We start from the raw sequence: 12,506 nt of genomic DNA, 5'->3' as shown, positions 1-12,506 counted from the left end.
TCTTTGCAGACTGGCGAACTCAACGAATATACAGAGCGTTCAGAAATGCCTAATGAAGTAATGTGCATGGCTTTGGGGCAAGTACCGGAAGGAGAACAACGTTCATGGTTTTTAGCTGTGGGTTTGGCTGATAATACTGTACGTATTATATCTTTAGATCCAAATGATTGCCTATCGCCGTGTTCCATGCAAGCTTTGCCATCACCAGCTGAGTCGCTGTGTATTGTGGAAATGGGGCATACAGAGAGTACAACAACTGGTGCTGGTGATGAGCCAGGAGAACGACCAAATACAACTTCCACAAAAGGCACTATTTATCTTAATATTGGTTTAAGTAATGGTGTACTTCTGCGTACTGTACTCGATCCAGTATCTGGCGATTTAGCTGATACACGTACACGTTATCTTGGTTCACGTCCTGTTAAACTATTTCGGATACGCATGCAAGGCTCTGAAGCTGTACTTGCAATGTCTAGTCGTACTTGGCTGTCATATTATCATCAAAATCGTTTTCACTTAACACCACTATCCTATGAAACACTTGAATATGCTTCAGGTTTTTCTAGTGAGCAATGTAGCGAGGGTATAGTCGCCATCTCAACAAACACACTACGTATTTTAGCTTTGGAAAAATTAGGTGCTGTATTTAATCAAGTTTCTTTTCCGCTCGAGTATACGCCACGCTGTTTTGCCATACATCCAGATACTGGGCGTATGATTATTGCTGAAACTGATCATAACGCTTATACTGATGAAACTAAAAATGCGCGTAAACAACAAATGGCTGAAGAAATGCGTATGGCTGCAGGTGAGGAAGAACGTGAATTGGCTAATGAAATGGCGAACGCATTTATTAATGAAGTGTTGCCCGAAGAAACTTTTTCATCGCCCAAAGCTGGTTTGGGTTTATGGGCATCACAGATACGTGGTTTAGATCCTATACATGGACATACCCTATTCAAAATACCACTTGTACAAAATGAAGCTATCTTGTCTATGTGCGTACTCAAGTTTAGTATAGCCGCCGACGGACGCTATTACTTGGTTGTTGGTGTAGCAAAAGAATTGCAATTAAATCCACGCATAACAAATGGTGGTTGCATTGATGTTTATAAAATTGATCCAACCTGTTCAAATTTGGAATTTATGCATCGCACCGAAATCGAGGAGGTACCAGGTGCATTAGCTGCTTTTCAAGGACGTTTATTAGCCGGTTGTGGACGTATATTGCGCATATATGATTTGGGCAAGAAAAAAATGTTGCGTAAATGTGAAAATAAACATATTCCATATCAGATAGTTAATATACAAGCAATGGGCCATCGTGTGTATGCATCAGATGTTCAAGAATCAGTTTTCTTCATACGCTATAAACGTGCCGAAAATCAACTAATAATATTCGCTGATGATACACATCCACGTTGGGTAACGGCAACCACTTTACTTGACTATGATACAATTGCTATTGCTGATAAATTTGGTAATATGAGTATACAGCGTTTGCCGCACTCAGTGACGGATGATGTCGATGAAGATCCAACCGGTACTAAATCTCTCTGGGATCGTGGCTTGTTATCTGGCGCTTCACAAAAGTCTGAAAATATTTCATCATTTCATGTAGGTGAAGTAATAATGTCGCTTCAAAAGGCTACATTAATACCTGGTGGCTCTGAGGCATTGATCTATGCAACACTAAGTGGCACTGTTGGTGCTTTTGTGCCATTTACTAGTCGTGAAGATTTTGATTTCTTCCAACATTTGGAAATGCATATGCGTAATGAAAATCCGCCACTATGTGGTCGTGATCATTTGAGTTATAGAAGTTCATATTATACAGTGAAAAATGTATTGGATGGTGATTTATGTGAACAATACTTGTCCATTGATCCGGCCAAACAAAAAAGTATTGCAAGCGACATGTTTAGAACGCCGAATCAAATATGTAAAAAATTGGAGGATATACGTACACGATATGCATTCTAAGGTGGGTGGAAAATTTGTATTTAGTGTAAATTGATTATTTACGTGATGACCTTTGTTCAAAGACACATATGTTAGAACCTGAAATCGAATGATTACAGCAAATCCGAACTTATAGCTGATTATTTACATTAAATATAAATTAAAGAAATTTTTATAAAGCTTATTTTCTAATCTGCTAAACGTATTTGTTCTTATTTGATTACAGGTGTTTAAATAATACGTAGCGTGTGACTTCAAAAGGAAAATAATTTTTAAGATAAAGGTAAGGAATTTCAATTGTATACCTTCCAAAATCATAAAATTATGTCTAGCTGTACAAATCTTAGTTTTTTTTTTTTTTTGCAAATTTGATTGCATGGAGTTTTGGAGGTTATTGTCCAATGCATACAATGATTAATTTCTGGATTAACTTTCCAAAGTATGTAAGTAATTTAGGCTCCACTAGTACACAATGGTAATACCAACTGGCCAGAACCATGTGTAGTAGCTGCTATTTGTATTTAACTATGTGCTTTGTAAGCTGATTTTTTCATGGCACCACGCCAGGTTATATTCAAATTGTCTTAAGTTGTTAATTATCCATTTAATTATTGTAATTATTTTTCATATTCACTTTAGTCATGTGTACATGACAAAATTATTAATTATTAAAATTCAATATATGGCTTGTTGCCATGTTATTCCAGTATCCCGTTATGGGTAAAATCCCGTTCATATATAATTTTTATGGCGTCACGCTAGGTACTCCATTAATTTATGTATGTATATATAATATTAGGTTAGGTTTTTTCTTGGCACCACGCCATTTTTCCAATGTCAGTGTAGCAGCTTGCGAATGAATGTCAATTTTTGTAATTGTTCTCAATTTCAATTGAGATTGGTATTTCGATGGTCCACGCCAGGTTATATTCAAATTGTCAATTTATTAATTAATGTTCACAGAAAGTGATTTTAAAATTTTTGCAATCAAAATTGCAATTTAATATTCATAGATATGCACATATTGCATAGCTTTTAAAACGAGCGCTTATTCAGCATAAAATTATAATCCGTAATTTGTTCCGTTATAATTCGGAGAATTTCCAGTATATGGCCTGTTGCCATGTGCTCAACATTTTCCCGTTACGACAGTTATACGTAAATCGAGTTGGTATTATGTGGCCCACGCCAGGTTATCAATTTCAATTTTACAATATGTTTTCACTTATACTTTCACTGATTCCTGTTGAGGGTGCACAACCCCTATCTGACACCAGATCAGTGAAGCACTGCATCTCCCAACTCCGCCGAAAAGCCAGAAGGAAGCACTAAGCCAACCTTAAGGCCTATTAAATTTTCGGCTCAACTAAAAAAGCCCGACAAATTACAGTTGAGCCGAGGATGACCCGCGCGACCACTCTGACTGAACGACTAGAACGGAATGTGCAAATCTTAGTTTGCAAAGATGATATAAAAACCATTTTCGGAACGTGCATGACATGGATAAAATGCAAACAAAAAAAATTAAATAATGGCTTGGAGTATAAATCTTGCCTTGTCTGGTGGGAGTACAGGTGTTTGGCGTTGTGATTTAATTATGCCAAAATGACTGTGCAAAATTGACACGCTGATATCCAGTTGTTTGCAAGTCAAGGCTTTATCTTTTTGAAAATTTGTGTAGGGTCTATATTTAGCTGTTGCTTTATTTATGTTAATAATTTAACTTGTTTTCTACTTGTAATATTTCAATATTTAAAAATAATTTTGTTTTGATTCGAAGCAAGATCGGCCAATATAGTTTGAATAGAACTATTTTAATTTGTCATTTGTAAATCTTATCAAGTAGCGCAACTAACAGTTGATCGCTGAAAAGTCACACATTCACCCGTACAGTTTCAAAAAAAAAAAAAAACTCGATTACATAGCTTAAATTTTAAAATGAGATAATCCTTACTAATTGATTTATATGGGGTATTCCATCCCATTTCGACCAATTTTGAACCCGACCCTTTAGAATTGGCTGAAAGTTTTTCTTCTTTTTCTAGCTTACGAAAGACGTTTTTCAGAATTTTTTCATCCAACTCAAAAAAATTATGAATTTAAAAAAAAAACACCGTTTTTGTTTTCAAAATGCTATAACTTTCAAAAATTGACCGTTTGGGATCTTTTTTTTTTTTTTTAATTTGTTTTTAAATGTACTTTTCGTAAAAAATACAAAAAAATGTTTAAAGTTTTTTTTAAATTTTTCAGTTTTTCGAGATTTTTCGAATTTCGCCATTTTTTTTTTCTCATAAAAAACTTCAATCAATTCTGCAATCATCCCCACTAATCCCGGAGTGGGCCTATTTTTTTTATATTTTTTTTATTTAATGGAAAAAAAAAAATTCAAAAATAACAATTTATTTTTTATTAATTTTATTTATATAACAAAAAAATGTAAGAAAATGATTTTTAAGTATTCTTTTCTTTATATATTATGGTAATCTACAATTAAAATGACTCGCTTTCACTGTCCAGCAACTGCTTTAGGCCGGTATACACATACATTCGTATGTGTACCAAAAAAAGAAATCTTAAAAATCATTTTCTTACATTTTTTTGTTATATAAATAAAATTGATAAAAAAAATTTTTATTTTTGAAAATCTTTTTTTCAATTTAAAAAAATATATAAAAAAAATTGGCCCACTCCGGGATTAGTGGGGAAGATTGCAGAATTGATTGAAGTTTTTTATGAGAAAAAAAAAATGGCGGAATTCGAAAAACTGAAAAATTAAAAAAAAAAAAACTTTAAAAATTTGTTTGTATTTTTTCCGAAAAGTACATTTAAAAACAAATTTAAAAAAAAAAAAGATCCCAAACGGTCAATTTTTGAAAGAGTTATAGCACTTTGAAAACAAAAACGGTGTTTTTTTAAAGATTCATAACTTTTTTTGAGTTGGATGAAAAAATTTGAAAAAATTCTGAAAAACTGAAAAACGTCTTTCGTAAGCTAGAAAAAGAAGAAAAACTTTCAGCCAATTCTAAAGGGGTCGGGTTCAAAATTGGTCGAAATGGGATGGAATACACCATATGTAGTGACTACCCAAATGTTGTTGTTGTTGTTGTTGTTGTTGTTGTTGTTGTTGTTGTTGTTGTTGTTGTTGTTGTTGTTGTAGTTGTAGCGATTAGGTTACTCCCCGAAGGCTTTGGGGAGTGTTATCGATGTGATGGTCCTTTGTCGGATACAGATCCGATACGCTCCGGTAACACAGCACCATTAAGGTGCTGGCCCGACCGTCTCGGGAACGATTTATATGGCCACATTGAACCTTCAGGCCATCCCTCCCTCCCCACCTCCAAGTTCCATGAGGAGCTTGGGGTCGCCAGAGCCTCGTCTGTTAGTGAAACGGGATACGCCGCTCGAAGGTGAGGTTGACAATTGGGTTGGAGAAGCTATATATTGCGCTACACAACCCCTTGAATCCCTGACTACCCAAATCGAACCCTGCAGCAATATGTGGCAACATCATAGAACAGCTGAGTTTTAGCAACTACAGCCAACGTCTAGTAATACTTTGAATTTCAACGCATATATAATTTGGGACTTTCCCTTTTAAGATACGACATTGTTCTTCTTAGTTTTAGTTTAGCTTTAGTTTGAGTTTTATTTGAATTAATAAATATAGAATAATAAACATAACATTATATAAGTGGTGACCCCGACGACAACAGAATAGTACAACCAAATATTTTGCGGTCGTTGCCGAAACCGATTCAGCTATACTGGCACACGCCAGCGACATTATTTCCTCGCCACCCATTGCAAATCAAGTGATGATGTAACAGCAGCCATGTCAGAGTTGGTGGATAGGCTAGATCGTTTAGAGAAGCGGGAGATAACGTATAAACAGCAACGGATCGGAGCGCCTCGGCAACAAGCACGACCGACCAGCTGACGCAGTGAGGACACGGGATACAAACCGCGATATCTGTTAGTATCATGATATTTTCGGCAAGAACGAAACAGAGTGTCGGCCCCCATGCGCTTTCACACCAAAGCTTTCGGAAAACTAGTCGGCCCTCCGTACAAAGCGGCTAGATAGATAGATAATTAATTGAGGATCGCCCTGCGACCATTGGTCTATTGTGCCCTCATCTGCTTCACAACACCTCATCCAAGCCGACATCTCTGATGAACCCTAGCAGTTCACCTGGCTTGAGGGATTTGATGTGAGAATGCTCTGGCCATGGTGAGCCCATAAACTTAGCTCTACGTCTTGAGATTGCATCACACTCCAGGAGGATATGGTTCGCCGTTTCCGCTGATCGATCACAAAATCGGCATGTGTTGTTCGATATTATACCCAGCTTTTGCATGTGGCTGTTCAGGCTACAGCATCCTGTAAGAATAGCTGTTAGAATTCTTAGGTTATTTTTCGAGAGGCCTATAAATGCCCTGTATCGAGTTGTGCAATAGGTCGTATCGTTGCTGCTTCTCTGGCCAGGCTGTCCGCCTGCTCGTTTCCCTCGACTCCCTTGTGGCCAGGAACCCAGGCCAACAGTAGTTCATTGTGTGCTCCTAGTTGATTCAGCTTTTCCACGCACTCAAGGACTAGTGCTGATTTAATTTCAAATGCCGAGATGGCCTTGAGGGTGGCCTGGCTGTCACTGAGTATGGCAATTTTCTCATTGGAGTATTTTCGCTGACGGTTCAGGTCCGCGCACTGGCTTATGGCGAATACCTCCGCTTGAAAAATACTCGGGTATGCTCCCAGGGGTATTGATATCTTGGCTCTGGGTCCAACGACTCCAGATCCAATCCCCTCTGCAGTCTTCGAGCCATCGGTAAACCATACTATACTGTTTAGCTCCTGAATGCTCTCAATTCTGTTTTCTTCCCACGTACCCTTGTCTCCCAGTTCTACTTTATATCTTTTCTCATATAGTATCTGCCTGAGGATATCATCCCTCGGGAGTTGAGAGATTGGGATCTTCTCTCTCAATTCCTACATGTTCCGGGACGATATGACTTTACCTTTCCCCGAGCCCTCTTTGACGATATTAAGGAGGGCTCGCTTGGCTGACTGCTCTATCGATACATGCAGCGTGGTTAGATCGAGGATAGCTTCCAGCGCTGTTGTGGGGCATGTGGGCATAGCTCCCGTGATGCACACACATGCCAGTCGCTGAAGTTTTGACAGTGCTTGCCTCGTCGTCGCCCGAGTTTTTCTCGATGCCCAGGCTATTGAGCCATATGTTATCATAGGTTTTACTATCATGGTATACATCCATCTTAGCACGTGTGGGATACAGCCCCATGATTTGCCTACTAGACGTTTGCATACCATGATGGACCTCGTGGCCCTAGTCTTCATGGAGTCGAAGTGTTGTTTCCATAAGAGCTTGGTGTCAAAAGTGATCCCCAAGTATTTCACTGCGGTTCCATATTCTAGTTCCACGCCATCTATTGTTATTGCTCTCAGGGCTGGTAGGACCCTTCTTCTGGTGAAGGGGATTATGGTTGTCTTAGATGGGTTGATGTTAAGACCCACATTGGTGCACCATTCCCTTGTAATGTTCAATGCTCTTTGTATTATGTCACAGAGCGTACTCTCGAATTTACCCCTTGCAATTATGACGATGTCGTCAGCATATCCTTGGCATCTTATGCCACTGTCTGTCTGCTTTTGCAGGAGTTCATCCACTACTAGGCTCCACAAAAGGGGTGACAGGACACCTCCCTGGGGGCACTCTCTCGTTGTAATAACCTTAACTGCGCTGCTGCCTACTTGAGCTTCAGCGATTCTTGTGCGGAGTAGATTGGCAATCCATCTCTGGATTGGCACCTGAACTCTTCTCTGTAGTGCTATGTTCACGCTTTCGTGAGATGTGTTGTCAAAGGCACCCTCAATATCAAGGAAAGCGCAAAGCACTGTTTCCCCTGTTTCGAACGCCCTCTATATTTCAGATGTTATTTGGTATAGAGCTGTGTCCGTGGACCTACCCGCTCTGTAGGCATGCTGGCTATAATGTAGGGGCCAGCTCTTGAGGGCGTTCGACCTGATTTCTTGGCCTATTATCTTTTCCATTGCCTTCAAGACAAAAGAGGTTAGACTTCTTGGTCGGAGGAGGATATGAACTCCAGCCGCCTTTACATTTGAGACAGAACGTCTTCAATGAAATCTCTCATCGACACGGGCGCTGAAGTTTCGGTTGTACCCAAACGTCACGGTGAGAGTATGCAACCAAACGCAATAAAACTGGTTGCTGCAAACAATACTACAATTAATACATTCGAGACAGAACGTCTTAAATGAAATTCCTCATCGACACGGGCGCCGAAGTTTCGGTTGTACCCACGGTGAGAGTATGCACCCAAACGCAATGAAACTGGTTGCTGCAAACAATACTACAATCAATATATTCGGCAAACGACATAACATTAGATCTCGGCCTATGACGGCCATTTAAGTGGTGTTTCATAATCGCCGACGTTGCGCATCCCATAATAGGTGCGAATTTCCTAAGACACTACGACGTGTTGGTGGATTTAAAAAAACAAAGCAAACTTATACTTTGAAAGCAAAAAATCGATAACGCATACGCAAACACAAACCAAGAAATTATTTTCAAACAACCAACATAATTTTTACGAGAACGACGACAACATAACATACCCCAAGACATACATGATAATGATTGGTTCGAGGCCGATAACCGTATTCATCGATAAACTTGAACCGGCTTATTTCAAAGGAGATGAATTAGCAGCAATAATCGATGCCAGCACATTGGCGAATTTTCTGGAAAGGGGGTGGTGTAGTGACTACCCAAATCGAACCCTGCAGCAATATAAGGCAACATCATAGTACAGCTGAGTTTTAGCAACTACAGCCAACGTCTAGTAACACTTCGAATTTCAACGCATATATAATTATATTATTAATTATAATTATATATACAACATTGTTCTTCTTAGTTTTAATTTAGTTTTAGTTTGAGTTTTATTTGAATTAATAAATATAGAATAATAAACATTCTATCTTAATATATAAAAAACACGTGTCAACATTTTTGGGCGCGATGGACTCCTAAACTACTGAACCGAATTTAAATTTGTTTTGCACCCCATGTGTAGTTTGATCTAACTTGAGAGATAGGATAGGTTATATCTCAGTTTATAATCGCAATATTATTTTATTGCAAATTTTTTATTTGTTTATACGTGATAATAAAATGTTACGTATACACAGTGGTGCACCTGTTTTCAGTTGGTATGGATATGTTTGTGCACGTGCTTATTTAACTTTACATACATATATTTATATATATATATATATATAGCACATCACCAGGGCCGGCGAGAGGGGGCCCGCGATTTGAGGTACTAAGACATTTTTTTTTTAATTCAGGAGAGTCTAGTTGGTCCATGTGCAATTTTTAAGCCGAATTTCAAAAGCAACGAATATCTGCATTTCGTTTTAATATTATAGTGAAGTGTGAAAAACAAAAATCTATATATATATCTATATATAAGAGATGCCTACCTATTTACATACGTCCTATTCGATTTGCCTGAAATTTGGTATATAAATTTGCCTATATTAGTATTTACGATCCTTTTTTCCGGGAAGTAGACCAGAGACGGACTGGGGCTGAGACTCGGAGTGGGACTGGGACTGGAACAAAATACATACCACCCTCTGGGACAGGCAATAAGGGATGAAGAAGAATGAGAAGAACTTGAGAGAAGAGAAAAGAGAGAAGGAGAATGAGACAGAACGTATTTGGTAATGTCGAAGTACTTATATGTACATATTTCGGCACGGTTTAGGTACTTTTATTTCTTTTACACTGAAAAAAAATTCAAAATACTGCTAAAAAAATTTGCCGCAAATCTATTACCTACACATAATTTTCAATTTGCTTCAATGGAATTCTTACCACGAAAATTGCTCTATCAATAAAATGTAGCAGAACAATGAGATTTCACCTGGGAGATAATTTAGGCGAGGCATTAAAAAGGGAAGTGTTCAACATTCGGGCAAACACATTGTCATTAATTTTGGATGAAATAACGGACTTATCAGAAAAAAGCCTTGTCTTAGTGGTTATATATTTTGATCGGTATTCAGTTATTACACAGTTGAAACTTTTAAGACGCTTCATTTTTAGTCTGAAGAACTCACACTTACTGAATCTAGGCTCTGGTATGAAGTTTAAACTGTTAGGGAAAAAGTAAGCATCTATAAAAATAGCATTAGCATAATTCCTTAGTTTCATTTACGATTTGCTCAGTTTGTCACAACGCAAATTTTTGAACCGTTCCTTACTAAAACCTAACTTCGCTATACATTTTATTTCATTGTAATCAAGCAAAACTAGATTCACAACGTTTGATTAGTAAAAGACAGTCTTATCCTAGAAATTTGAAACTGTAATACCTAAAAGTATACTTCACTTTTGTTTGTGCAGATTGAACTACAGCCAAGTGTCTCCTTTATTAAAATTTTATATAGGAAACCATGGAAACATCCTACAAATTTTGCTTTTTACAACAAATTCGACACTGTAGTAACTTACCGAATTTGTATACCAATAAAAACAAAGTTTGGTCCCTTTCTTTTGAGGTCTGGTCCTTTTTTCGATGAATTTTGGTCCCAAATGAAAACGTGGTGTGGCAACCGTGTTTGGGAATGCATGTGACATGGTTGCATTTTTCAGAACAAAATTTTTTTTAATAATGAAATAGTATGTAAGCAACTGATATGTACATAAATATTATGAACAAAGTTTAAAACTAAACAATTTTTTCTTTCAAATATAATCTAAGATGGACACGAGGCGTAGCTTCATAGACAGACACGTATTAGGCACGGCATAAGAAATATTGAGGCGTAGAGAGATCTTAGCTGCATGCCATATTTTGTACGCCTCGTGTGTATCTTGCCTAAGTTCAACTTTTTACGAGATCCAACATTTTTAATTAATATTGATAAATAACACCTAAAGCAAATACGCTTAAGGTGACTTACGTCATTTTGGCACTTGCGTTGCGTCTACATCTGATTTTGAACACATGCGCTTTAATTGCTTCAAACCATAAGCAACGCCAACGTCAAGACAACACACAAATAATTAAAAACTTTCGTTCATGAAGTTTTTTGCATTTTAGAAAAAAAAAAAACAGTTCCTATCGCCGTTCAACTAAATAAAAGACATAATTTTGTATTCATGTCGATTTCGTGATCGATCAGCAGGGAAACTTTTAACGTCCGTTATTTCAAAGTGACACTTTATTTGATAAATCACTGAACGATTTCTTTCAAATGAAGTGCTTATCAGCGTTCACCTAAGGCGGCGAAAACGGCCCCTGGGATTGTTATCTTATGTAGGGCAAGAAAGTTATTCATACGGAAAGCAAAAATTATCCAGCACCAAAACGAAAAGTTAGAGAAAATTTAACATATAATGCATAGGTATAAAATGCATACAGTGTATAAAATCATTTTTATTATATAAAATTAGTATGACGTATCAGATTTGTCAATATTATTTTAGTTCTGCTACTCCTTAACATATTTATAACATATAGTTAGAAGTAAGAAACATGATTGATGACTACATTTATACGTGTTTCATTCATTTTCATTGAGGAATAAGTTCGTAAAAATAAAAAGCATGTTTTTATAAAGTACATTTGAAGCCCCATAGATAAAATGAGTAGTAGAATAAACTTTGGTTTGTATATTACATTTTTAAAATAAAAATCTGCTGCTAAAAAAGGAGAAAAAACCTAAGTACATTTTTTCATTTTCGTACTTAACTACACTCCCTTTTGTGATTCAAGATTTTGGACAAATTTTGAAAAAACTCCGAACATCATAATAAATAAAAGTAAGGCGCGATAACCTCCGAAGAGATTTTAGGCCGAGCTTCTCTTCCAATTTGCGTCGTGCTCATTTTTAATTTTTCCTACAAATTGGCGGGACGGGACGTACTTGTTTTATGCCGACTCCGGACGGCATCTGCGAGGCAGATGAGTTTTCACTAAGAGCTTTTTATGGCAGAAATACACCCGGAGCGCTTGCCAAACACTGCCGAGGGGCGACCACGCTTCGAAAAATTTTCTTCTAATTGAAAAACCTTATTTCTAAAATTTTGACGTTGCTTTGCCCGGGGCGTGAGCCCAGGGCATACGGTGTGGTAGGAGAAGCACGCTACCATCACACCACGGTGGCCAGTCTATTTAAATTACATATATTGTTTAATTTTGCAGATTTTCATAACATTAAATTTACGAGAACGTGATTTTTACCCTAATATAAAATCAAGCTTAGTTTTTAATAATTAATAATGTTTAAAACAATTTAAATTTAACACCGTAGTAAACTTCATCTGGGGTTAAGTGAATTTCGTCTGAATCAATATTTAACATCCAAATAGGACTGGAGTCTAAATAAGATTTTTTTATAAAGTTTTTAATTTGGCAATAAGTAAATGTATGCGAATATCTTCAGACTGCATTTCTATATTCAATTTTTCCGCCTATCGGCAATTTCG

At 37.2% G+C, this 12,506-nt stretch overlaps 1 protein-coding gene across 1 annotated transcript in view; it reads left to right on the top strand.

Annotated features, from left to right (window-relative positions):
* Positions 1-12,506, top strand: part of Sf3b3 (splicing factor 3b subunit 3) — a 34,806-nt gene that overhangs the window by 16,043 nt on the left and 6,257 nt on the right. Inside the window, exons 7-8 of the mRNA XM_067786518.1 lie at positions 10-1,984; positions 2,189-2,245. Coding sequence (XP_067642619.1) covers positions 10-1,983 — 1,974 coding nt within the window. The 3' untranslated portion in view covers position 1,984; positions 2,189-2,245. The remainder of the gene's footprint in view (positions 1-9; positions 1,985-2,188; positions 2,246-12,506) is intronic.

The sequence above is a fragment of the Eurosta solidaginis genome, chromosome 5 (genome assembly GCF_040869045.1).
Source record: "Eurosta solidaginis isolate ZX-2024a chromosome 5, ASM4086904v1, whole genome shotgun sequence".
NCBI lineage: Eukaryota > Metazoa > Arthropoda > Insecta > Diptera > Tephritidae > Eurosta > Eurosta solidaginis.
The sequence above is the reverse complement of the archived record's forward strand: the minus strand, read 5'-3'. Positions and strand labels throughout refer to the sequence as shown.